The 26,191-nt window shown below is 43.6% G+C and overlaps 1 protein-coding gene across 1 annotated transcript; it reads left to right on the forward strand.

Moving 5' to 3' along the window:
- On the forward strand, nucleotides 1–24,991 carry B4GALNT2 (beta-1,4-N-acetyl-galactosaminyltransferase 2 (SID blood group)). The gene is made up of 10 exons (XM_030839816.3): nucleotides 1–137; nucleotides 1,075–1,212; nucleotides 4,545–4,651; nucleotides 5,836–5,873; nucleotides 8,475–8,655; nucleotides 9,690–9,776; nucleotides 21,021–21,208; nucleotides 21,944–22,084; nucleotides 23,731–23,950; nucleotides 24,786–24,991. Exons 1-10 carry the CDS (start codon nucleotides 1–3, stop codon nucleotides 24,989–24,991), a joined length of 1,443 nt encoding a protein of 480 aa, XP_030695676.2.
- Nucleotides 24,992–26,191: the final 1,200 nt, after the last annotated feature.

Below are 26,191 nucleotides of genomic sequence, written 5' to 3' on the forward strand. Positions count from 1 at the left end.
ATGTTCAGAAGTGTATACCTTTATACACAGTCCAGTAACCACAAACCACGGCTCCCTCACCCTGCTCCGGCTGCTGGGATGCTGAAGCTTCTACCTGAGGAACGTGTCAGGAGCCTCTTTGCCTATGATGGAATCTGGTGAGATAACAAGTTATTCCACCTTGGTCTGACCTTTCCTTCCTGTGGCTCACAGTGTCCTGTTGTGCCCACTTTACAGCCAGTTCCCTACCTTCCTGCACCTGTGTTGATTGCGAACGTGATTCCAAACCACGGAACCAGGAAAAGGCTTGGTCTGCAGGGCACAGACTCTGTTCCCAGCGAACGAAGTCCCTTACGATTTTGGAGCGCCTGTTTAACCCAAACCACAGGAAAGATGCTGCCTTTCTGTCCCTCTGGCCTCCTCTTCTGGTCGGGGTTGCTGAGATGCCACTGACATTCCTGCGACTCTCAAGTTTAAAGAAGCTTGGGGAATTCCCTGGCTGTCCAGTGGTTAGGACTCTGAGCTTTCACTGCCGGGCCTGGGCTCGATCCCTGGTCGGGGAACTAAGATAGCACAAGCCGTGCAGTGTGGCAGAAGTTTGGTGCAGGAGATGACTCAAGAGAGGGGGCCTTTTTTTGGATTATAAAATTTATTTTTTATTATTTTATTGGAGTCTAGTTGATTTACAATGTTGTGTTAGTTTCAGGTGTACAGCAAAGTCATTCAGTTATATACAGAATATTGTGTAGAGTTCCCTGTGCTATGCAGTAGGTCCTTGTTGGTTATCTATTTTATCTATAGTAGTGTGTCTATGTTAATCCCAAGCTCCTAATTTATCCCTTCCCCCCACGTTTCCCCTTTGGTAGCCATACGTTGGTTTTGAGAGAAGGGCCTTCTTGCCCTTTCCCCTTCCTTCCCCTCCCTGTGTCTTTGGGAACAGCCACTGCTGTCATTCTAGAGTCTCAACCCAACCCAGACGGTGGCCTTGGGAAAGGAGAGTCTGAGGGGAAAAGCACACTGGCTTAGGCTTCAGGCCTCGCCTTACCCACCAGCCCACCCACCCAATCCGTGACCTTAGTCCTCATCTTGTTCTAGGCTCTTCCCGAAAAACCAGTGCAAATGTGAAGCCTCGGGACATCAGGGAAGCTATAACTTTGAGGATGCCTATGGCCAGAGTGACCTCCCTGCGGTGAAACTGAGGAGACAGGCTGAATTTGAACACTTTCAGAGGAGGTAATGCAGACTATGAGGGCTCTTGGGCCCTGAGGTGGAACAGAAGCTCTCCCTACTGTCTCCTGAGGGTGTGGGTCCAGGGAGAGAAGGAAGGCACTCCCGCTCTTGCAGGGTCCCTGGAAGGAACTATTAGGAATAAACCAAGTAAAGAGAATTGAGGAAATAGTCCTTCAATAAAGATTTATAAAACTTGGGAATTCGGGCTTCCCTGGTGGCGCAGTGGTTGAGAGTCCGCCTGCCGATGCAGGGGACATGGGTTCGTGCCCCGGTCCGGGAAGATCCCACATACAACGGAGTGGCTGGGCCCGTGAGGCATGGCCGCTGAGCCTGCGCGTCCGGAGCCTGTGCTCCGTGATGGGAGAGGCCACAACAGTGAGAGGCCCGCGTTCCGGAAAAAAAAAAAAAAAAAGATCAATCTGATCTAGACAACATCTCTCAATGAGCTTACAGTATAATAGAGGGATACAGACTGTGCCCTCCCACCGGGGTCAAGTGGCCACTCTCCCCACCACATCCTCCCTGCGCCACCATCATCACAGAGCACACGAGCAGTCTGTGGCCCAGGGAGTGTTTTCAGCAAATTGCATGGAACTCAAGAGTTCAATCCCAAGCTCAATGTTATAACAGCAGTCAGAGGGAGGGATGTGGTAGGTTTTAAGAGGGAGAACAGCATCTAGCTCTGAGAATTGAAAAAGGAACTTCAAGAAAAAGGTGACATTCAGAGCTGGCCTGACCTCTGTTACTGAACAGATGACTTTGTATTCTAGCTTTTGGAGTCTGGCTCTGGGTTCTCACCCTTCCAGGAAAGGAACTTTATTGATCTCTTTGTCCTCAGTTTAGCACTGTGCTGGGCAAGTCAAGAAATGAATGAATAAGAGGCATGGGGTGATGTGTGACTCTGGACAGAGCTCTGGGTGTGATTCACTTCCTGAGGGAAGAGAAGCAGTTTGGAGGATGAAGCTTCAGGCATTAAAAAGGAATGAAGTAGATCCCGCTGTACCTTTAGAAGGTGAAGTAGAATAGCACCTTTCCGCATCAAGGTGCAGAAGGTTTGTACAGTGTATTAGTTTGTGTTTTTAGAAGAGGGGTGGACATTTGTGTGTTGCGTGTGTGTGTGGAGGTGTGTTTATGGATGTTGGGGGGAGAAGTATGAACAGTGGTGTAAATGTTTCACAATGGTCTTTTGATAGTGGCTTGTAGTGTCTGCCAATTTCTGTGGTTTAATAATCACACTGTGGCTGATTTCAAGCTACAGACAAGATATCACTGAATTCCAGTTATAAAATATCTCCACCACACAGACACAATAGATGAAAATAACCTCAAGAGCAGAATAATAGGAAAATGTAGTAAAATAATTTGGAAGTGGAGAGTTTTGAGTATTTATTACCTGTGTTCCCATTGTATTTAATTTTAAATGTATATAATTTAATTTTTATTACTGGCTGTGTTTAAAAGCTGGCTTTCAAAGTTCCTGAAAATTCAACAATTGACTCTCCTGTGTCAGTACAACCAGATCTCACACACCACTATTATACATGAATATCAATGGCTGTGTGTCCCTTGGCGGCAGACAAGTGAGTAAGCAAGATATTGCCTTACAAGCCCCTTTCACACAAAGTGTCTAAGCTTTCCAGGGGACAGCGGGCTGGGCCAAGTCATTGAGGCACCTGCTTTCAATGGCTGATACGCTGGCTACCAATTTAGGGGTATCCAAGAGGCCCGGCTCTGGGAAATTTTTCTGCTAGTCAGTCCCCCATGCTCAGGAAAGAAGATCCTGCTTGGGGCTTTCTCCTCACCTCAACCCTTCAAGGGCTCAAGATCCTCACATTTTCCCCTGCGGTCTGAGGGATGCCCCCCACCCCCAGTTGTAATTACACTCTGGATAAACTATACTCAGATGCACAAACTCTTGGGCTTTTTGTCCGTCATCCGAGCGCCGGGAGTCTCCTCAGCTGCCGTTTCACAAAAGAGGTACCAGGTCTGCACCACATGAGCACTCAAGCAACACCAGGAGCCTCAATGATACATTTTTAAGAGCGTTCGATACATCCAACTCATTCCTTTTAATTGCTATACAGCTATGAATATGAATGCAATGAATTTTATTAAGCCATTCCCCTATTGAAAGATATTCAGATTTTTGCAAATTTTTCATTATTACATTTACATAATTTATAATAATATTACATTATACTTCCATTCTTTCTTTCATTTATTAAGATGTGTATAAGGATGTTCACTTCAGGCAGTGCTGAAACAAACCTCCTTATGCATGTCCTACTGTTGACAACCACAAGTTTCTCCCCTTACCTAGCATCTGAATTACTCAATCATAGGATATACTTACTTCTGCTTTTAATAAATATGGCCAGATTGCCTTCAAGAGGACCAATATTAATTCACACTTTCATGAAGAGTCGGTAAGTGTAGTACCTTATTTACATACTGTCTACCTGATCAACACTGGCTATCATAACATTTTAAAGCTTCAAGGAAAAGGTATCATTGTTTTTTGCATTGTTTTTAAAGTTGCATTTCCCTGATTAATATTGCAGCTGAGCGTGTTCCATATATTTATTAGCCATTTGTATTTCCTCTTCTGTTAATTGCCTATTTCTGTACCTTTCCATTTAAAAATTTTGTCCTTTTCATGTTCCCGTAAATACTTCAGGAGTCTAATCTTCCTTCCAGGTAATCTAAATGATTTCCATGGTTAAGCGGATCCCTGAAGCCTACCTAACAACCGTATTACCTTTAGTCCCTCAAACAGTCAAAATATCACTGGATTGTGTTATGCGTTTGACTGAAGGTTGTTACAACAACAAAGCCACCTGGAAATGGTCACTGTGGTTGCTCTAAAAATATTGAGACAACATCCACTCCTAGATAAAGTTTTATATATTTTATTCGTTCAGTGACAAGAAACGTTTTACCACCGTTCAGGAGTTGGTCTGCTTTGCCCTTTGTCCAGCGTATTGGTTGTCAATTACTTTGTACCTTGCCTACCAGGAAGTTCAGATGTGTCTTTGGTGTTTAGCCACTGCTGCTGGGTTGGCCGATATGGTCTGATTATTTTGCTTCTTCTTTTTTGCTGGTTGTGATTTTGACTTTGAACGTGCTTTGTTGTAATCTGCTTCAATTCCTGTGCGGAATTAGAGGCTGGAGGGAGGGGCAGGAATAAAGGAGGAGAGAAAATGGAGGGCAGATCGGGCCAATCTACTTTCAGTTTCTCACCATTGGCAGCCCAAAGCTCTGGGTACAAACATCACTTTAAGAACTAAGTAGGGACAGGCGTCGAAGCAGCTGCCAATGGTTTTGTTTCTCTGCAGAGAAGGGCTGCCTCGCCCACCGCCCCTGCTGGCTCAGCCCAACCTGCCCTTTGGGTACCCTGTCCACGGGGTGGAAGTGATGCCCCTGCACACGGTTCCCATCCCAGGTAGGTACATCTCCGTTCAGAAAAGACCCGAGCAACTTTCTTATTCCTTCTTAAGCAAAAGGAGGAAGCAGAAGGGAACAGTCATTCATAGGGTACCTGCTGTGTACCCAGCACAGTGAAGCTTGACATGGTTTCATTTAATGAAATGAAACCATTTCATTAGTCTCACTCTTGCCACCACTGGGAATCGCCCTTAGTAGCTGTGACCTCCCTGGGTATCCGAGATAACAGAAGAGGACAGAAATCTATGTGCATCGAGGAATCTTGGGACATAATTGGCTTTTTGGTGGCCTCCAGCATCATGGGAGCAGGCAAAGCATGAGCCCATCTCCAGGGAGTGCATATGGCAAAGGATATTTATGCCAGTTAAAACTCTCCTCTACGAGGGAATTTTACACACTCTTTTAGTTCAGCATCACATCCCTGTGAGGTAAATATTATTTTGCCAACTTCACAGAGTTATCTGAGGCCACATAAGAAGAATATGTCTGAATTAGAGCTTGAACTGATCATATTATAAGAACAGAGATAGATTCTAAAATAAAATCATTTCGGATGAATTGCTAGTGTTTTTGAATAGTCATTTAAAAAATGATTTGCCATTTTGGGTAGTTCTTTTTTTATTGTGGTAAAACATACATAACATAGAATTTACCATTTTTAAGTGTCTAATTCTGTGGCATTAAGTACATTCACATTGTTCTGCAACCATCACCAGCAACCATCTCTAGAACTTTTTCATCTTTCCAACTGAAACTCTGCACCCGTTTAACAGTAACTCCCTTTTCCTCTCAGTCCCTGGCAACCACCATTCTATTTTCTGTCTCTATGAATTTGACTATTCCAGGAAACTGAGCGTGTTCAGGATAATTCATTATTTATCTATTGCTTCCTTCCCTTTAGTAACAGAGATACCTAGAAGGGACTGGATTAATTCACAGCACCCATCCAAAACTGAGGGTGGGCATTGGTGGCTTTAGAACTGCTGGAATTTGAGAAGGACCATGGGACACCATCTAATAGAGCCCTGGTGAGAGGGGAGTGGTCAGCAAACTCTCTGGATAGGTGACACTTAAAGGGCCTCTGGAGGGATGTGTAGGAGTCAGTCAGGAAGGTGAGAGCATCAGGGAGTCCTTGGCATCCTCTCAAATGTTGTTTTTTGTCCTTTTTCCTGTGTTCTCCAGGTCTCCAGTTTGAAGGACCAGATGCTCCCATCTATGAGGCAAGGGTCCCCTTCCCAGCTCCCTTTTGCACTTGGCATCCTGTCTTTTGCTCACTGCCTGTGCCCTCTTCCCCCCATGGTAGCCGGTTTCAGATTTTGACAGAGTCTCTATCCTGATTAAATATTAGACGTGAGTCCATGGTGGGGAGAGGGGGAAGGGTGCCTATAGACGTCAAGAATTTTCCAGCCGTGGGGTAGCTGGAGTTCCAGGGAGGACTTCCAGAGGACTGGGCCACCAAGGGTCCTGCAGCTACAAGAGGAAGCTGCGGCCACAGCCGGGCCGTATTGTCTCTATTCGGGTCAGTGCCAGCAAGGTGGATGCTCTGTGGCTGGCCCTTCTTTCCCATTTAAGATAGCTCCAAATCAAGGTCTATGCAAGTATGTCTAAGGGGTGGGATGTAAATCACATCCAGACCCTAACTGAAAAGGAGTCTGGGAAATTTAGTTTTCCTCCTTCTGCATGCCACACGGGGCTGTAATAGGTGGTGATTGAGCAAAGCTGCTCTGTCCTCCAGAGGGCGCCTCTGGACACCTCCCCCGCAACTACCCTCACTGCCGCTGCCCCCTACACCTTTGTCACTTTGTCTCTACTCTGTGTTCCCTTCTTCATGGCACTTATCATACCTGAATTACTTTATATGTGTCATGATATGCTTATTGCCACTCTTCCTCACTAGACTATAAGCTTCTTGAAGGCAGGGAGTCTGTCTTATTCACTGCTCTTTTCCCAGTGCCTGTAGTTTGGATCTCAGAAAGCACCTCTCGAATGACTAAAGTGTTTTCAGCAGGAATGACATAATCTAGGCTACTTTTCCTAAAGATAACTGGCTGTTGCAAAAGACAAGAAGGCAAGGGAAGAGAGTAGCAGTGGGGATGGAGAGAAGCAGATGGCTTCTAGCTACATGTTGAAGGTGGACCGGGCAGGACTCACTCATGGATTGGCTGTAGGTGTTGGGGAAAGAGCAGGACAAGAATGACTTCATTTGGGGACTGGAACAGCTGAGTGGGTGGAGATGCCATTCACAAGGCAAGGAGAGCCAGGGACGGGGTGGAAAACAGGTTTCTCGAGAAAAAAACATAGTTCAGTTTTGAAGATATCGGTTTGAGCTGCTTGTGAAACTTCCTAGCAGAGCAACCAACGAAGCAGCTGGATTTCAGAAAGATAGGAGCTGAAGATGTACTTAAAAAAAAAAAATTATTTATTTACTTTATTTATTTTTGGCTGCGTTGGGTCTTCATTGCTGCACGCAGGCTTTCTCTAGTTGCGGCGAGCGGGGGCTACTCTTCATTGCGGTGCGCAGGCATCTCATTGTGGTGGCTTCCCTTGTTGCAGAGCACAGGCTCTAGGTGCGCGGGCTTCAGTAGTTATGGCGCGTGGGCTCAGTAGTTGTGGCTCACAGGCTCTAGAGCACAGGCTCAGTAGTTGCGGCGCACGGGCTTAGTTGCTCCACAACATGTGGGATCTTCCAGACCAGGGATCGAATCCTTGTCCCCTGAATTGGCAGGCATATTCTTTTTTTTTTTTTTTTTTTTTTTGAGGTACGTGGGCCTCTCACTGTTGTGGCTTCTCCTGTTGCAGAGCACAGGCTCCGGACGCACAGGCTCAAAGGCCATGGCTCACTGGCCTAGCCGCTCCGCGGCATGTGGGATCTTCCCGGACCGGGGCACGAACCTGTGTCCCCTGCATCGGCAGGCGGACTCTCAACCACTGCAGGCAGGTGTATTCTTAACCACTGCACCAGCAGGGAAGTCCCTGAAGATGTACATTTTTAAACCATCAGCATATGAATAGTATTTAAAGCTGCTGCCTCCTCTAGTGAGAAGGTGTAGATTAAGAAGGGAAGAGGATGCAGAACCAAACCCTGAAAAACTCTCTTTGGAGGTCAGATAGACAAGGAGTCGGCAAACGGAATTCAAAAGGAGCAGCCATGGGGCTTCCCTGGTGGCACAGTGGTTAAGAATCTGCCTGCCAATGCAGAGGGCACAGGTTCAATCCCTGGTCTGGGAAGATCCCACATGCCGTGGAGCAACTAAGCCCGTGCGGCACAACTACTGAGCCCATGTGCCGCAACTACTGAAGCCTGCATGCCTAGAGCCCATGCTCAGCAACAAGAGAAGCCACTGAAATGAGAAGCGCCTGTGCGCTGCAATGAAGAGTGGCTCCCCCTTGCCACAACTAGAGAAAGCCCGTGCGCAGCAATGAAGACCCAACGCAGCCATAAATAAATAAATTTTAATAAATAAATAAATAAGAGAGAGAGACAGAGAGAGAGAGACAGAGAGAGAGAGGGAGAGAGAGGGAGAGGGAGAGATAGATATATATATGAGCAGCCGGGGTAGGAAAGGGTAGGAAGAAATCTTTAAGAATGGTATCCTGCAAGGCAAGAGTTAAGAATGCTTCAGAAATGGCCCTTGAACACACCAGGTCCTAGAACTTGATTCTTCTTTACTGGGGCTGGGGCAGCAACCGCAGAGCCAGACCCTAGGTTTCAGGGGCACCCGTGATCCTTCTCCTCTCGTGTTTATGCACTCTGCTCCCTACTGGCCATTCTGGGTATGTGCTGTTCTTTGCATTTCATCTTTCTATCTCATCCACCCTACGTCACCCTGACAGCTTCTCTGGGGACACTGAACACCCTCGCTGACATCCCAGACAGTGTGGTACAGGGCAGAGGCCAGAAGCAGCTGAACATTTCGACCAGTAACCGGAAGCTTTTGAATTTCATACTCCAGCACGTGACATACACAAGCACAGAGTATCAGCGCTGCAGGGTGGATGTAGGTGAGAGGCTGTCCTTGGATGCTTAGGGACCTGTCCAAAATGCTTAGGGACCCAGAAAAACACCATCAGGCCCTCAAAGTCTTCCTCCTCCAGGAAGCCTGCCTCTCTAGCTCCTGTTTCTAACTCTAAACACCTAACTTCCCAATTACTGTACCCAGTGCTATCCCCCACGTTGCCATTGACCACATAGAGTGACTCAAAGGAAAGGACAGGCAAAATGCCTGCTCGACTCTCCATGAAGACAGATCATTCATGCTGTGTCCCTAGAAACCATCCAGTTCTGTTCCTCATTCTCAGTAGCAAGCAAACCTGAAGATGTTGGCTGCAGTAGATGGGGGGCAGTCTATGCATCAGTATTTTGTCCTGGGCACTAACAGGAAAGAGGGATGTGGGGAACTAGAAGCCCCCAGGTCAGTGGCTTTGTCCTCCTCCTCCCATCCCAGTCCCCATTCCCATCCCCAGAATTCCTGGGAGAACAACTCCTGCCACCGGCAGGGCAGTCCCAGTTTCTTTCTGGTTGAATTCAAGGCACCCGTTCCCATTTTGAGCAGCTACACAGGATGCATTCCCAGGACACCAACAGAAAAAATGAAGTGTGGGACAGATTTCCCATGAGCACAAACTAGAGGCAAAGTTCTCTTCACCTTCAGATTTTCAAACGTTTCTTATCACAAAATGACCCTGTGAGGTATAAAATGGGGCAGGTAGTATTATCTTGCTTTTGTAGATGGAGAAGGAGGTGAAGTGATTTATCCAAGGAATTTCAGATAACAAGGCAAAGTCAAATTTAATCCATCCCTCTGATTCCAAGCCCACTTTACCCAACAGATTCTTACGGGGAGGAAACGTGAGTTTTGGAGGTGATCAGCAGGTTGCCCCAGGGATGCACAGCAGGTTATGAGCCACACTGCCATAGACTATGCGGTCCTCAGTCTCATTCCACCAGTCCACTCCCGCATCCCGTCGGCTTCCCGGGCAGCGTGGGGAGTGACCCAGACACAGTGCACCCAACCTGACCTTATTTCTCTCTCCAGTGAGTCTGGAGTCCAAGTCCTCAGTGGCCAAGTTTCCAGTGACCATCCGCCTTCCTGTTATGCCCAAGTTATATGATCCTGGACCAGGTAAGGCCCTTGTCTCTGGGGCTTCATGGTGGGTCCTATAGAATATTGGTGAGATTCAGAAGGGATCCCATCTGAGATGGAGGAGAAGAATAATTATAAAGATAGAGTGGTACTAGAGCAGGAATATGTACATCAATGGAATCAAATTAGAAATCTAGAAATAGACATGTTGATAGTTTACCATGTGATAAAGGTAGCTTTTCAAATTAAAGGGAGAAAAGATGGATTATTTAAGAAATCATGCAGGATAACTGTGTAACTATGTGGAAAAGAACAAGTTGAATCTATCTCACAGCTCATACCAAGATAAATTCCAAATAGGCAAATATCTATTTTTTTTGAAGTACTAGAAAAAAACGTGGAGTTTAAAAATAACTTTGGAGGGACTTCCCTGGCAGTCCAGTGGTTAGGACTCTGTGTTTCCACTGCAGGGGCATGAGTTCAATCCCTGGTCCGGGAACTAAGATCCCGCATGCTGTGTGGCACAGCCAAGTAAATTAATTAATTAATAAAAACTTTGGCGTATAATGCTTTTCTAAATATGACACAAAACCCACGGGCCATAAGGAAAAGACTAAAAACATAAAATACATAACAATTTTTAATGTTTTTATGACAGAAACTTACCATATGCAAAGTCAAATGACAAAGGATGAATTGGGAAAAAATATCTTCAACACACATTAAAGTCAAAGGTCTAATTTTACTTAAGAGCACTTGTGAATCAATAAGAAAAGAACATGAATAAGAAAAGAACAATAAGAAAAGAATAAGCCAATTCACAAAAAGTTAAATTCAAGAATACTTTTAGCCATTAAAATATATGCTCAATTTCATGCTAAGAAAAGTGCAAATGAAAACTACATTCATATTGTGTTGGAAGAGTGGGGAAATATAAACTGCGAGCCGTATCTTAGTTCCCTGACCAGGGATGGAACCCGTGCCCCCTGCAGTGGAAGTGCAGATTCTTAACCACTGCACCGCCAGGGAAGTCCTATCAGCATTTTAAACGTATATGTGCTTTGGTCCAGCCACTTACCATGTGGCTTCTAGAAATTATCCTAAGATGCTTACATCTGTGTGAAATGACATTTGTTTGAAGGTATTTATTGCAGCATTGTTTGCAATGCCAAAAACCTTAAAAGTGGGAGGCACGGGTTAAATCAAGTGTGGTCCATCGGTATAATGAAATGCCACGCAGTGCCATTCAGAAGGATGGAGGAGGAAAACAGGAGCAGGAAGGTTTTTATTCTGATTCAAAATGCTTTCCAAGATGTACAGAAAAGAGTAAAGAGTAAGCTACCTTTTCTGTAAAAAGAAAGGGGGAAAGAAGACATAACTGCTTGATTACAGAAAAATAAACAAGAAATTAGTAATACTGGTAAACTCCTGGGAAGAAACCAAGTAGTTGGGAACAGAGATGGGAAGAAGTATTTTCATGGTATAACTTTCAATACATTTAGGATTTTGAACAGTTGACATTTTTTTACTGTATTACCTATATATTCAAAATGTAATCTATTCAAATAGATTCTTTTCAAAATATAAATTGTTATTTTAAAGTAATAGTATTAAATATCTGTGGAGAGGGATTTAAAGTATGGGCTTAACATCATAACTATCTCAAAAATAAAAGAAATAAGTACAAGGAGTTCACAAAAAAACCCTTTCTGGCTTCAGATTTGTTTAAAGATAAAGTGTTACCAATAAAATGGAAATCACCACAATCTTCTTCCCCTCCCTTCTTTCAGCAGTCATGATCTTTCTTTTCCCTGTTTTTGTACATTTTAATATGTAGATTTCTATTCTTACACATGTGTACACACACACACACACACACACACAGCATATACAGTGTGGTACAATGCATTTTTGAACTTCTCATAAAAGTTACATTGTATGGCATGAAGTTCTAGTTTCTGACCTTTTGTCAGTCCATGGCTTGTCTTTTGATTTTGCTTCGGGGTCTTTTGTTATTAAAAGCTTTATCCTTTAATAGAATTGATTCGTTGTTTTCTATCTTTTGCTTTTTGTGCCTTATTCAAGAACTTCTTCCCGGGCTTCCCTGGTGGCGCAGTGGTTGAGAGTCTGCCTGCCGATGCAGGGGACACGGGTTCGTGCCCCGGTCCGGGAAGATCCCACGTGCCGCGGAGCGGCTGGGCCCGTGAGCCATGGCCGCTGAGCCTGCGCGTCCGGAGCCTGTGCTCCGCAACGGGAGAGGCCACAACAGTGAGAGGCCCGCGTACCACAAAAAAAAAAAAAAAGAAAGAAATTCTTCCCTACGTTGGAGCCATAAAGATACTCTCCTCTATTTTTTTCAAAAGTTGCACATGTTTGGTTCTTACATTTAGATACTTATGTGTGGCATGTGAAGAGGACCTAATTTTTTGTGTATGGAGAGCCTGTTGTCCCACCACCACAGACCTAGTGGTGCAGCCGCCTACTGCTCGTACAGCCAGCCGTTCACACACCCACTTTCATGCATGCAGGGGTCTGAACCTTTCTTAGGTCACATCGATCTATTTATCCTTGGGCTCATTCCATAATGTTTCCATACACTTTATAACAGGTTTTGTATCTAGTGGGGATAAATTCTATACTTCAGGATGACTGTATTTCATTTAGCAAACTTTTCTCAGCCCTTCTTGGTCTTTTACTTTTTCATTAGCGTTTTGGCATCAGCTCATCAAGATCCTCCAAAATCCCTTGAGATTTTGATGAGAATTTCATAGAATTTGTAGATTAATTAGAGATGAATTGACAGTTTTATGAAGTTGAATATTCCCAACCATGAATCTGGTATACCACTCCATGTTATAATCTCCATGTCATAGTCTCTTCATAGGTTCTTCAATAATTTATTTTCTAGTTTTATTTGTAAAGGAATTGCACACTTCATTGGATTTAGTCTTAGGTACTTTATATTTTTTATTGCTTTTATAAATTGGATCTTTTTCTTCTACATTTTAATTGGTTGCTGTTGGTATATAGGACATTAGTGATTTTTGAATGCTTAACTTACACAAGCAGCATCGTTCTTGCACTCATATTAGTGATCGTTTTTAACATAGAGTCTCTTGAACAAATAATAATTTTTGTCTCTTCTTTTCCAGTTCTTATCATTTGTTTAGTTTTCTTGTCTTACTGCATTTTGCTAAAATCTGCAGGACAGTGTTGAATGATAGCAGTGGTAGAAGGCACTTTTGCTTGTTCCTGAGTTTAAGAACATTCGAATGCTCTACCATTCATGTTTGCTGGGTAGGAGTGTGGTAGATGTGTCAGGGTAAGAAAGTTTCCTTCTTTCCTTCTATTTCTGACGTGGACCATTTTTTTAAAGTCTCTATTGAATTTGTTACAATATTGCTTCTGTTTTATGTTTTGGTTTTTTGGCTGTGAGGCATGTGGGGTCTTAGCTCCTCGACTAGGGATTGAACCTGCACCCCTTGCATTGGAAGGCAAAGTCTTAACCTCTGGACCACCAGGGAAGTCCCTTTCCTTCTATTACTGCTGCTAAGAATTTTTCTATTTCTACTTTCTATTTCCTTGCAGAGAGTTTTTATATGAATGAGTATTGAACTTTATCAGATAAATTGTCTGTACCCATTGAAATAATTTTTCTCCTTTAATTGGGTTTATGTAGTGACTTACATTATTGATTTCCTGCTGTTGAAATTGTTCCTGTATTTCTGGAATAAACCCATCTTGATTGCAATGTATTAGTTGATTAAATGCTGAATTAAATTTGATGAAATTTTATATAGGATTCTTGCACCTGTATTCAAAACTGAGACTATTTTTTCCTGTAATGTCCTTGCCCAGTTTTGTTGTCAATATTACACAAGTCTCGTAAGACAAGGTGGATAGCTTTCCTTTTTTCACTGTTTGCTGAAGTGAATTGTAATAAAATAAGAATAATACGTCTCTTGGAGTTTTATTACAACTTATCTGATCCTTATGTCTTTTTTTTTTTTTTTTTTTGGTCCAAGTTTTGGGGAAGGTGGTTAAGGATGGGAATGTGGATGGGAAGGAGTGAGAGAAAGGGAAGAAATTTAAAACTATCAGTTCTGTGTCTTTAATGGTTATTGATCTGTATGTACATTGAGTCAATTTTTAAAATGTTTCTGTAAAGTTGTCTTAAATTTGATGTAAATTGCCTACTTTTTTTTTTTTGTCATAGAGCTGTTCATAGCATTCTCTTATGTTAGTTAAAAAATTTTAAATATCTGAAGTCAGGTCTCCCTTTTGGTTCTTTACACTTATCTTCAGTAATTTTAAGTTGGTTTCATATCTAAATATTCTCGTTTCATTTATGCCTGTTTTTGTTCCATATTTTCTTTTTCATATAGGTGATTCTGTGATTTGTCACTTTAAAGATTTTAAACATTCTCATTTAAAATCCTTTTCAGCTTCCTCTATGATTTTGTCTATCTAGAGTGGTAGATACACACTGTGCAGGGTCGATTTGCTGGCTGTAGTTTTCTTTGAGTGTCTTGGAATTTTTGCTGGTGGCTCATCTTGAGTAGGAGGCTTTTGCTTGTTTGTTTTGTTTTCTCCTCTCTCCCTCTTTCTCCCTCTTTCCTCTCTCTCTCTCTCTCTCCTGATTTGTTCCCATCTCACAGCTTTACAATTGCTTCTACTTCCACTAGCCCAAGATTCCTAGTCCATCATTTCATACCGGAGTGTTGGGGTCCTTGTTCCCTAGTGATACTGTCATCACTGAAGAGCCAGTTGCTGGGCCTAAGGGTGGCTTGGCACAGGGCTTGGCTGTGATGTGGTGTCATCTCTGCAACCAGAGTTGTGTACAGGGATGATGGATGTTTGGGGTTCCTTGCCCAGCAGGTAGTATGTGGTGAGAGATGGAGGGAGTGCAGCCTGGCTTCAGTGTGTGGCTTCTAGCAAAAAGCCTGGCTGTGGACCCACATACCTTATGAGACACTTTTATTCCATTAAAACACTCAGACTTGGCCTCCCAGACTCCTCTGCTGTTCTGACCTCAGATTGCTGCACACCCAGCTCCAGCTCTGCTCACAGCTGTTGATATCTGTTCTTGGAAGAAATGTTGTCTATTTTTGAGCACAGCTGTGTCTGCATTTTTCTTTATCATTGCTATGTGTTTGGAAAAATATGGAATTTCAAAGCAAAATTCTATACCACCAACTTGGCTGGGAGTCCCCTACCTTGACCACCTCCTATGGTAATTCAGGCCCCTGATTCTCTCTTTACTATAACAAAAGAACCAAACTTATCATGTGGCCTGAGAAGAGAAAAGGTAGGAGAGGATTCATTTGCCATGCTCTTGAACATGATTTACTTGACACTTTCTGTTACTGAGCCCTTTCCAGATTCTTGGGCAGCAGCAATACCATAGAAATGAATATTGCTTCTGCAAGACTTAGGCACACAGAGCTTTTTATTAAAAGAGATAGTTTGTGCACAAGAGAGAAGGCAGGAGACAAGCCTCTCAGACAGCCTTATCCACCAGAAGGCAGACAGCAGAAGCAAGAACTACAGTCCTGTAGCCTGTGGAATGAAAACCATATTCACAGAAAGATAGACAAAATGAAAAGGCAGAGGACTAAGTACCAGATGAAGGAACAAGATAAAACCCCAGAAAAACAACTAAATGAAGTGGAGATAGGCAACCTTCCAGAAAAAGAATTCAGAATAATGATAGTGAAGATGATCCAGGGCCTTGGAAAAAGAATGGCGGCAAAGATCGAGAAGATGCAAGAAATGTTTAACAAGCACCTAGAAGAATTAAAGAGCAAACAAACAGAGGTGAACAATACAATAACTGAAATGAAAAATACACTAGAAGGAATCAATAGCAGGATAGCAGAGGCAGAAGAACGGATACATGACCTGGAAGACAGAATGGTGGAATTCACTGCTGCAGAACAGAATAAAGAAAAAAGAATGAAAAGAAATGAAGACAGCCTAAGAGACCTCTGGGACAACACTAAAGGCAACAACATTTGCATTATAGGGGACCCAGAAGGAGAAAAGAGACAGAAAGGACCCGAGAAAATATTTGAAGAGATTATAGTCGAAAACTTCCCTAACATGGGAAAGGAAATAGCCACCCAAGTCCAGGAAGTGCAGAGAGTCCCATACAGGATAAACCCTGGGAGAAACATGCTGAGACACATAGTAATCAAACTGACAAAAATTAAGGACAAAGAAAAATTATTGAAAGCAGCAAGGGAAAAATGGCAAATAACATACAAGGGAACTCCCATAAGGTTAACATCTGATTCTCAGCAGAAACTCTATAAGCCAGAAGGGAGTGGCATGATACATTTAAAGTGATGAAAGGGAAGAACCTACAGCCAAGATTACTCTACCCGGCAAGGATCTCATTCAGATTCGACAGACATGCAAAAGCTAAGAGAATTCAGCACCACCAAACCAGCTCTACAACAAATGCTAAAGGAACTTCTCTAAGTGGGAAACACAAGAGAAGAAAAGGACCTACAAAAACAAGCCCATAGCAATTAAGAAAATGGTCAAAGGAACATACATATCAATAATTACCTTAAACATGAGTGGCTTAAATGCTCCAAGCAAAAGATACAGGCTCACTGAATGGATATAAAAACAAGACCCATATATATGCTGCCTACAAGAGACCCACTTCAGACCTAGGGACACATACAGACTGAAAGTGAGGAGATGGAAAAAGATATTCCATACAAATGGAAATCAAAAGAAAGCTGGAGTAGCAATACTCCTATCAGATAAAACAGACTTTAAAATAAAGAATGTGACAAGAGACAAGGAAGGACACTACATAATGATCAAGGGATCAATCCAAGAAGAAGATGTAACAATTATAAATATATATGCACCCAACATAGGCGCACCTCAATACATAAGGCAACTGCTAACAGCTTATAAAAGAGGAAATCGACAGTTACACAATAATAGTGGGGGACTTTAACACCTCACTTAAACCAATGGACAGATCATCCAAACAGAAAATTAATAAGGAAACATAACTTTTAAATGACACAACAGACCAGATAGATTTAATTGATATTTATAAAACATTCCATCCAGAAACAGCAGATTACACTTTCTTCTAAAGTGCACACGGAACATTCTCCAGGATAGATCACATCTTGGGTCACAAATCAAGCCACAGTAAATTTAAGAAAACTGAAATCATATCAAGCATCTTTTCTGACCACAACGCTATGAGATTAGAAATCAATTACAGGGAAAAAACGTTAAAAAAAAAACCACACATGGAGGCTAAACAATACGTTACTAAATAACCAAGAGACCACTGAAGAAATCAAAGAGGAAATCAAAAAATACCTAGAGACAAATGACAACAAAAACATGATGATCCAAAACCTATGGGATGCAGCAAAAGCAGTTCTAAGAGGGAAGTTTATAGCAATACAAGCCTACCTCAGGAAACAAGAAAAATCTCAAATAAACAATCTAACCTTACACCTAAAGCAACTAGAGAAAGAAGAACAAACAAAACGCAAGTTATTAGAAGGAAAGAAATTATAAAGATCAGAGCAGAAATAAATGAAATACAAACAAAGAAGACAATAGCAAAGATCAATAAAACTAAAACCTGGTTCTTTGAGAAGATAAACCAAATTGATAAACCATTAGCCAGACTCATCAAGAAAAAGAGGGAGAGGACTCAAATCAATAAAATTAGAAATGAAAAAGGAGAAGTTACAACAGACACTGCAGAAATACAAAGCATCCTCAGAGACTACAACAAGCAACTCTATGCCAATAAAATGGACAACCTGGAAGAAATGGACAAATTCTTAGAAAGGTGTAACCTTCCAAGACCGAACCAGGAAGAAATGGAAAATATAAATAGACCAATCACAAGTAATGAAATTGAAACTGTGATTAAAAATCTTCCAACAAACAAAAGACCAGGACCAGATGGCTTCACAGGTGAATTCTATCAAACATTTAGAGAAGAGCTATTACCCATCCTTCTCAAGCTCTTCCAAAAAATTGCAGAGGAATGAACACTCCCAAACTCATTCTATGAGGCCACCATCACCCTGATACCAAAACCAGACAAAGATACTACAAAAAAAGAAAATTACAGACCAATATCACTGATGAATATAGATGCAAAAATCCTCAACAAAATACTAGCAAACAGAATCCAACAACACATTAAAAGGATCATACACCATGATCAAGTGGGATTTATCCCAGGGATGCAAGGATTCTTCAATATATGCAAGTCAATCAATGGGATACACCATATTAACAAATTGAAGAAAAAAACCATATGATCATCTCAATAGATGCAGAAAAAGCTTTTGACAAAATTCAACACCCAGTTGTGATAAAAACTCTCCAGAAAGTGGGCATAGAGGGAACCTACCTCTACATAATAAAAGCCATATATGACAAACCCACAGCAAACATCATTCTCAATGGTGAAAAACTGAAAGCATTTCCTCTAAGATCAGGAACAAGACAAGAATGTCCACTCTCACCGCTATTATTTAACATAATTTTTGAAGTCCTAGCCATGGCAGTCAGAGAAGAAAAAGAAATAAAGGGAATTCAAGTTGGAAAAGAAGAAGTAAAACTGTCACTGTTTGCAGACGACATGATATTATACATAGAGAATCCTAAAGATGCCACCAGAAAACTACTAGAGCTAATCAATGAATTTGGTAAAGTTGCAGGATACAAAGTTAATGCACAGAAATCTCTTGCATTCCTATACACTAATGATGAATAACCTGAAAGAGAAATTAAGGAAACACTCCCATTTACCACTGCAACAAAAAGAATAAAATACCTAGGAATAAACCTACCTATGGAGACAAAAGACCTGTATGCAGAAAACTATAAGATACTGATGAGAGAAATTAAAGATGATACAAACAGATGGAAAGATATACCGTGTTCTTGGATTGGAAGAATCAGTATTGTGAAAATGACTATACTACCCAAAGCAATCAACAGATTCAGTGCAATCCCTATCAAATTACCAATGGCATTTTTTACAGAACTAGAACAAAAAATCTTAAAATTTGTATGGAGACATAAAAGGCCCCGAATAGCCAAAGTGGTCTTGAGGGAAAAAAATGGAGCTAGAGGAATCAGACTCCCTGACTTCAGACTATACTACAAAGCTACAGTAATCAAGATAATATGGTACTGGCACAAAAACAGAAATATAGTTCAATGGAACAGGATAGAAAGCCCAGAGATAAACCCACGCACCTATGGTCAACTAATCTATGACAAAGGAGGCAAGGATATACAATGGAAAAGACAGTCTCTTCAATAAGTGGTGCTGGGAAACCTGGACAGCTACATGTAAAAGAATGAAATTAGAATACTCCCTAACACCATACACAGAAATAAACTCAAAATGCATTAGAGACCTAAATGTAATACCGGGCACTATGAAACTCTTAGAGGCAAACATAGGAAGAACACTCTTTGACATAAATCACAGCAAGATCTTTTTTGACTCACCTCCTAGAGTAATGGAAATAAAAACAAAAATAAACAAATGGGACCTAATGAAACTTAAAAGCTTTTGCACAGCAAAGGAAACCATAAACAAGAGGAAAAGACAACCCTCAGAATGGGAGAAAATATTTGCAAAACGAATCAACAGACAAAGGATTAATCTCCAAAATATATAAATAGCTCATGCAGCTCAATATTAAAAAAACAAACAACCCAATCCAAAAATGGGCAGAAGACCTGAATAGACATTTCTCCAAAGAAGACATACAGATGGCCAAGAGGCACATGAAAAGCTGCTCAACATCACTAATTATTAGAGAAATGCAAATCAAAACTACAATGAGGTGTCATCTCACACCAGTTAGAATGGGCATCATCAAAAAATCTACAAACAACAAATGCTGGAGGGGGTGTGGAGAAAAGGGAACCCTCTTGCACTGTTGGTGGGAATGTAAATTGATACAGCCACTATGGAGAACAGTATGGAGGTTCCTTAAAAAACTAAAAATAGAACTACCATACAACCCAGCAATCCCACTACTGGGCATATACCCTGAGAAAACCATAATTCAAAAATAGTCAAGTACCACAATGTTCATTGCAGCTCTATTTACAATAGCCAGGACATGGAAGCAACCTAAGTGTCCATTGACGGACGAATGGATAAAGAAGATGTGGTACATATATACAATGCAATATTACTCAGCCATAAAAAGGAACGAAATTGGGTCATTTGTAGAGATGTGGATGGATCTAGAGACTGTCATACAGAGTGAAGTAAGTCAGAAAGAGAAAAACAGATATCGTATATTAATGCATATATGTGGAACCTAGAAGAATGGTACAGATGAATCGGTTTGCAGGGCAGAAATAGAGACATAGATGTAGAGAACGAATGTATGGACACCAAGTGGCGGGGGGGTGGTGGTGGTGGGATGAATTGGGAGATTGGGATTGACATGTATACACTAATACGTATAAAATGGATAACTAATAAGAACCTTCTGTATAAAAAATAAAATAAAATTTAAAAGAGAGAGAGAGAGAAGGCGGGAAAAAAGTGCCAACTCCTCGAGTAGAAGGGAAGAGTTGCTTTTATAACAAAAGGGAGGTTTGTCTCACGATCACGGATAATTTCCAGAAATCATCCAACTTCTTTGCTCAGCAGCGGGTGGCTGCATGGTGGCTGTCAGGAATAGGGAGCCCTTCCGTGAGGGGGAAGAAATGCATGAGAATGTTCTGTAAGAAAGCCCAGGAACAGATTAGGCGAAAATTTACAGTTGAGCTTCTTGTCTTGTGGCAACTAGGTATACTCTTAGTGGCACAGAGATAAAGTTAATCTTTTATTCCTGTGAGTCTGGTTCTTTTCCTCTGGGACTCGGGCCCCCAGGGCCTTTGTTCTTTAGTTTGCAAGTCTTGTTTACCCAAGACCGGTCTTTTTCCAAAATGGCTGTACTCTTGTCTCCCTGTCTCATTTCCATTCTCTCCCACAGACCCAGGAGAAGCTGGGTAATGCTGCAGCATGTACTGAAAAGGGTTTATAGAATGATTTCTGATTTCTGTCATTCTGAAAAGTGGCTCTGCAGTCGGGTTCTCTTGCATTCACCCACAACAATAGGTGAGGGTGTAGCTTTCAGCATGCGTTAACTTCAGCTGACCCCACCGCACCAGACGACCCATGTGCCCCCAGAATGATGCAAGTCAGGACAGCGAGGCTTCCTGAAGACAGAGCTCTGACATCTACCCTTTCTTGCTCAGAGAGGAAGCTCAGAGACCTGGTGACCATTGCCACCAAAACTTTCCTCCGTCCCCACAAGCTCATGACCATGGTCCGGAGCATTCGTGAGTATTACCCAGATTTGACCGTGATCGTGGCTGATGACAGCAAGGAGCCCCTGAAAATTAATGACAGCCACGTGGAGTATTACACCATGCCTTATGGGAAGGTATGTCCCTCCCAGATGGGGAGACACCCGGATCCCGGGACAAGAGGGCCCACAGTCAGGTTCTGCCCTGAATGGGGCTGCTTCAGTGGCCCTCCCAAGGCAGCAGGGGCCTGGCATGGGCGGGGAGTCCCCTTGCTGATTCCGAATTCACAGAGAAATCAGGCCACTCTCCCTTTTCTGCATTAACAGGGTAGTTAATCTGCCTCTCCTCACACTTGGTGTGGAAATTGATTGAGGGCCTTCTAAGTGACTTGAGGTGTCCGACAGGCTAAGGTTTCCTAACATGCAGGTCCAACAGCAGAGAAACCTCTCATCCCTATAATTCCCCCCTCGCTGGAGCGTCTCTCTCCCCCATGCACCATCTTTCAAGCACACACAGGAGGAAGTGGATAGTGGATATTATACGTACCAGAGTGTCCCCCGCTCCAACAGCTTCCAGGCTGCATGAGGGGAAAGGGCGGGAGAGCCACAGAGACTCTCTGGGGTGAAAGGGGACTTCCATCGGTCCATGTTAGCCACAGGGCCAAGGAAGGACTTTCTGCCTTTGTCTCAGTCTTTGATCCAGAGAGTCCCTGTCCCTCTTCCAGTGTCTCTGAGACATGGACTCCCTTTAACCCAGAGGTTCTCAGCCACTGTTTGTGGTTCAGCCTGCTTGTTGGGAACTGAGAAATCTCCCAGGTGACGCTGATATGAAGCAGGGCAGGCAACCACCATCTAACCTCACTCTACTCACAGGGTTGGTTTGCTGGTAGGAACCTGGCCATATCTCAGGTCACCACCAAATACGTTCTCTGGGTGGACGATGACTTTCTCTTCAACGACAAGACCAAGATTGAGGTGCTGGTGGATGTCCTAGAGAAGACAGAACTGGACGTGGTAAGGGAGAGTTGCTAGTTCTACCCCATTGCAATCTGACAAGTGAGAGGGGAAGGGGAGGAGAAAGGAAGAGAGGGAAGTATGCGAAAGAAGAGGAGGGAAAGAGAGAAGGGAGGGCAGAAGGGGCGGGGGAGGGCCCGGTGCAGGAGGTGATGCAGCACAGCTCCGGGGTTGAGACCATCACGCGGGAATCAGACACACGAGTTCCGCTTCTGCCTCTGTTCTTACTTTTCTTTGAGCAAATTACACCAACACCCACGCCCAAAACTCACCGTTGTTCTGTTTTTAAAATGGTGTGTTTATTACTTCTACCTTCCTCCTCTCTGGAGTGGCCAGAGAAAGCGAGCGGGGCTCTGGCGCTGTCACACACCGTTACAAAAATGAAAATGGCACAAGGCTATAAAAGACTATGTGGCCTTAAGGACATTAAAAAAATAACAAAAACATCAAAAGTCAAGTCACATATAGAAAAGAGAAGAAAAAGGTGACAGTAATTAATAATGCTGCATTGTATTTTTGAAATTTGCAGAGATTACTAGGTAGAGGTGATAGATTTGTCAATTAGCTTGTGTGGTGATCTTTTCACAACGTATACATACATCAAAACACCAAGCTGTACACCTTAAATATATACAATTTTAATATGTCAAAGCTATCTCAATATAGCTGTTAAAAAGAAAGAAAATGTATAAGAAGTAGCACAGTGACCACAGTTACTTCATACTCCAGGTGGACAGTCCCCAAAGCATCTGACTTGACTAAGATGTCTCTAGAGACCCAATCACAATAGCGTAAATGACATAGAAGGTGCAGTTCCCACCCGTGTAAGAATGCAAGCTGGCACTCGACTCTCCTTCCAGGGTCATCCTGGACCAGCTTCCTTCCCCGTTGTTTGTCCATCTTCGTGGTCCTCAGCTGTATGGTCGGAAGAAATGGGGAGAGGGGAAGTGAAGGACAAGTTCTCTTTTAAGATTGAGATCTTTATAAAAGTTGCAGACATCTGTTCTGAATCACATCCTTTCAGCCAGGACTTAGACACATGGTCAGACCTTGCAAGGGAAGTGGGAAAATTTCATCTTTATTGGGTTAATTGGCTAGACTTTAATTTAGTCCAGTTAAAACTCAAGAGGGTTCATTTACTAAGGGGGGAGGGAAAGTACAGGTGATGGCAGACAATCAGACTGGTGTGCTACCCAGGGTGATTATGATGGTTCAGGAATAGATATAATTGCTTGTCCTGTTTTGTTCGGGCTCCAACAGCTAGATGCATGCATCTCCCACGAGTGCAGGGACGGGCAGCACAGAGAGGTGAGCCGGGAGCAGAGAACGGAACGAAGGCAGCTTGAGACAAACTACTGGCTGCAGGAAGTCCACACAGGGACCCCTGCACGAGCAGGCTGCCTCTTGCACCTAAACACCACTACTTGTACTGGAAGGGAGTGAGTCACCTGGAAAGAGTGAGCCTGCTGGAGGGTAAACGGAGCAGAGTTGTCTGCCCTTTGGACTTGGTGTAAGTGTAGTATGAAGGGTAGATAAAGGGTGTGATTTTTGTCATAACTGAGGTTCAGTCCAGGAAGGCTTCTTGACAGCAGCTACATGGATACTGAGTCTATTCTCTAATGTGGATTTCTCTGCCCACCGGCTAGGTAGGCGGCAGTGTGCTTGGAAACGTGTTCCAGTTTAAGCTGTTCCTGGAGCACAGTGAGAATGGGAACTGTCTCCACCGGCGGTCAGGATCTTTCCGGCCCCTGGACGGCTTCCCCAGCTGCGTGGTGACGAGTGGCGTTGTCAACTTCTTCCTGGCCCACACAGAGCGGCTCCAAAGAGTGGGCTTCGACCCCCGCCTGCAGCGAGTGGCTCATTCAGGTGGGGAGGCTGGAAGAGTGAGGAAGGGAGCTGTGCTGTGGACAGATCTCAGAAGCCTATTTTTTCCCAAGGAGGGAGGGCCGTGTGCCACTGCTCAGGGGAGCTTGTCCTTTCTCCCCAAAATGGGGAGCTCACCCTTTCTCCCTAAAATGGAGAGCTCGTGGTCTCTCTCTTTTTTTTTAGAATATTTATTTATTTACTTGGCTGCACTGGGTCTTCGTTGCGGCACACTGGATCTTCATTGCCATGTGCAGGATCTTTGTTGCAGCATGCAGGGTCTTTAGTTGCGGCATGCGAACCCTTAGTTGCGGCATGTGAGATCTAGTTCCCTGGCCAGGGATTGAACCCAGGCCCCCTGCATTGGGAACTCAGAGTCTTAGCCACTGGACCACCAGGGAAGTCCCTCGTGGTCTCTCTTGCCTCCCACCACCCTCTCTGCCTTCTTGTCTCCCCCAGGCTGTTCTGCTTCTCCACGACGCCCTTCCCCTTCCTTTGCCTCCAGCTCTGGCCCCTCCCTCTTTTCCCACCTGGCTGCTGCTGCTTCTTTTCCAGACATCCTCTCCTATGAAACTGCAGCTGGTGACCTTCCCCTCTCATTCCTCTCAGTCCTGGAGTCCACAGTTCCGTCCAGTTGGAAGCCAATCTGTGTCTCTCTACCCATATCATTGTCTGTCCTCAACTCAGTAGCCTGGGCAGGTGGCTTCACAGGGGCGGAAGCTCCCCAGGGGTATAAACTGTGTCCCCTCCCCCCGACTCCCCTCCCAGACCTGCAGTATGGCCCTGGGTCTCTGGCGGAAGCTCACATTTCCTTCTCGCACTTTCCCTCTCTTGGCAGAGTTCTTTATCGATGGGCTCGGAAGCCTGCTTGTGGGGTCCTGCTCAAATGTGATTGTAGGTCACCAGCCCCGTTCTCCAGTGGCGGACCCAGAGCTGGCAGCCCTGGAGAAGAGCTACAACATATACCGGACCAACACCAAAGCTCAGATCCAGTTCAAGCTGGCTCTCCACTACTTCAAGAACCATCTCCAATGTGCCACGTAAAGGTTGTCCGGGCACTGGAAAAGCGCTATGCTGAGCGGTTGCAGGTATCTAAAACAGAGGAACTGGTGGATGGGCTATCAAAATTTGAACTCTAGATAAGACAGACAGGGCAGATGGGTCTGGCTCAGGTACTGGAAATCTCAATCAAAAGCTGAGGGTTATTAGAAATGGACCAATCACTGATCAGGGCAACGGAGACTGTATTCATTATTGTTTGTATGATGTCTTACCATTTATGAAACATTTGTACATATAGTGTCTCACATTATCTCATTTCATCTCACACAAAAGAGTATATGATGGGTTGGTATCCTCAGTCAAAAAGATGGCTGCTGGGTCCTTGAGGGTTATTTGGTGGAAATTATATCCCAGATCATCTCCAGCATCATTGCCATCCACAGATTTTTTTTGGTCCTACCTTGTGGACTCAAATAATGTGAATAACCCAGGGTCCTTGCCTGGAGAAGGTGGAAGCCTGGTTCAGTTCAGTCCACCAGTGGAATCGGATCAGATGATGAGAGGCGGACCAGGCAGGCGAGGAGGGAGTCAGCTCACCTGGAGCCCGGCACACAGATGGGACGCAGGCAGTTGGAGGGATGAGATCCCTGGGGTAGTCCACTCACTGCTGGAATAAAGATTTCCCTGGCATCAGACTCCCTATCATAAAGACAGATTCCATACTTCCTGGGATTGAACTCAGACACTGTGCTGAGGAGCCATGATAAACGGCGTAAGTGCAGTGGCCAAGCCACTAAATTCTAGGGCCTTGAGATCAGTTGCTGACCGCTCGAGACCCGTGTCATCTGCAGAGTGGAGCCGTCACGATGAGGCAGGCTCTCTCGGTTACCTTGGGAGTCAGGAGGTTCTCCCAGTGCTGCACTGGCTCTGCCTTTTGGTTTCTACTCTTTCCTACTGAAGATGGCCGAGGGTAGTTCAGGATCTCTGAAAATGTGTCTGTGAGATATTAATAAAACTTCATAAAAAATGTTTTGGTGGTCAAATAATTTTGAAAAATACTGCACGCTCTGTCTCCCTCTTGGACAGTCGCAATTCACATTAGTATATTCAAGGTTCTGAGAAGTCCTGCTGTAAAGAAATTGGCTTAACTTCAATTTAGCGTTTCTCAGATACAAATACAGACTGGCGATCATTGTTTATTCTCCCAAACAGGAGTAAAGTACATACCTCATTCCATTGTGT

The sequence above is a fragment of the Globicephala melas genome, chromosome 20 (genome assembly GCF_963455315.2).
Source record: "Globicephala melas chromosome 20, mGloMel1.2, whole genome shotgun sequence".
In the NCBI taxonomy this organism is placed as follows: domain Eukaryota; kingdom Metazoa; phylum Chordata; class Mammalia; order Artiodactyla; family Delphinidae; genus Globicephala; species Globicephala melas.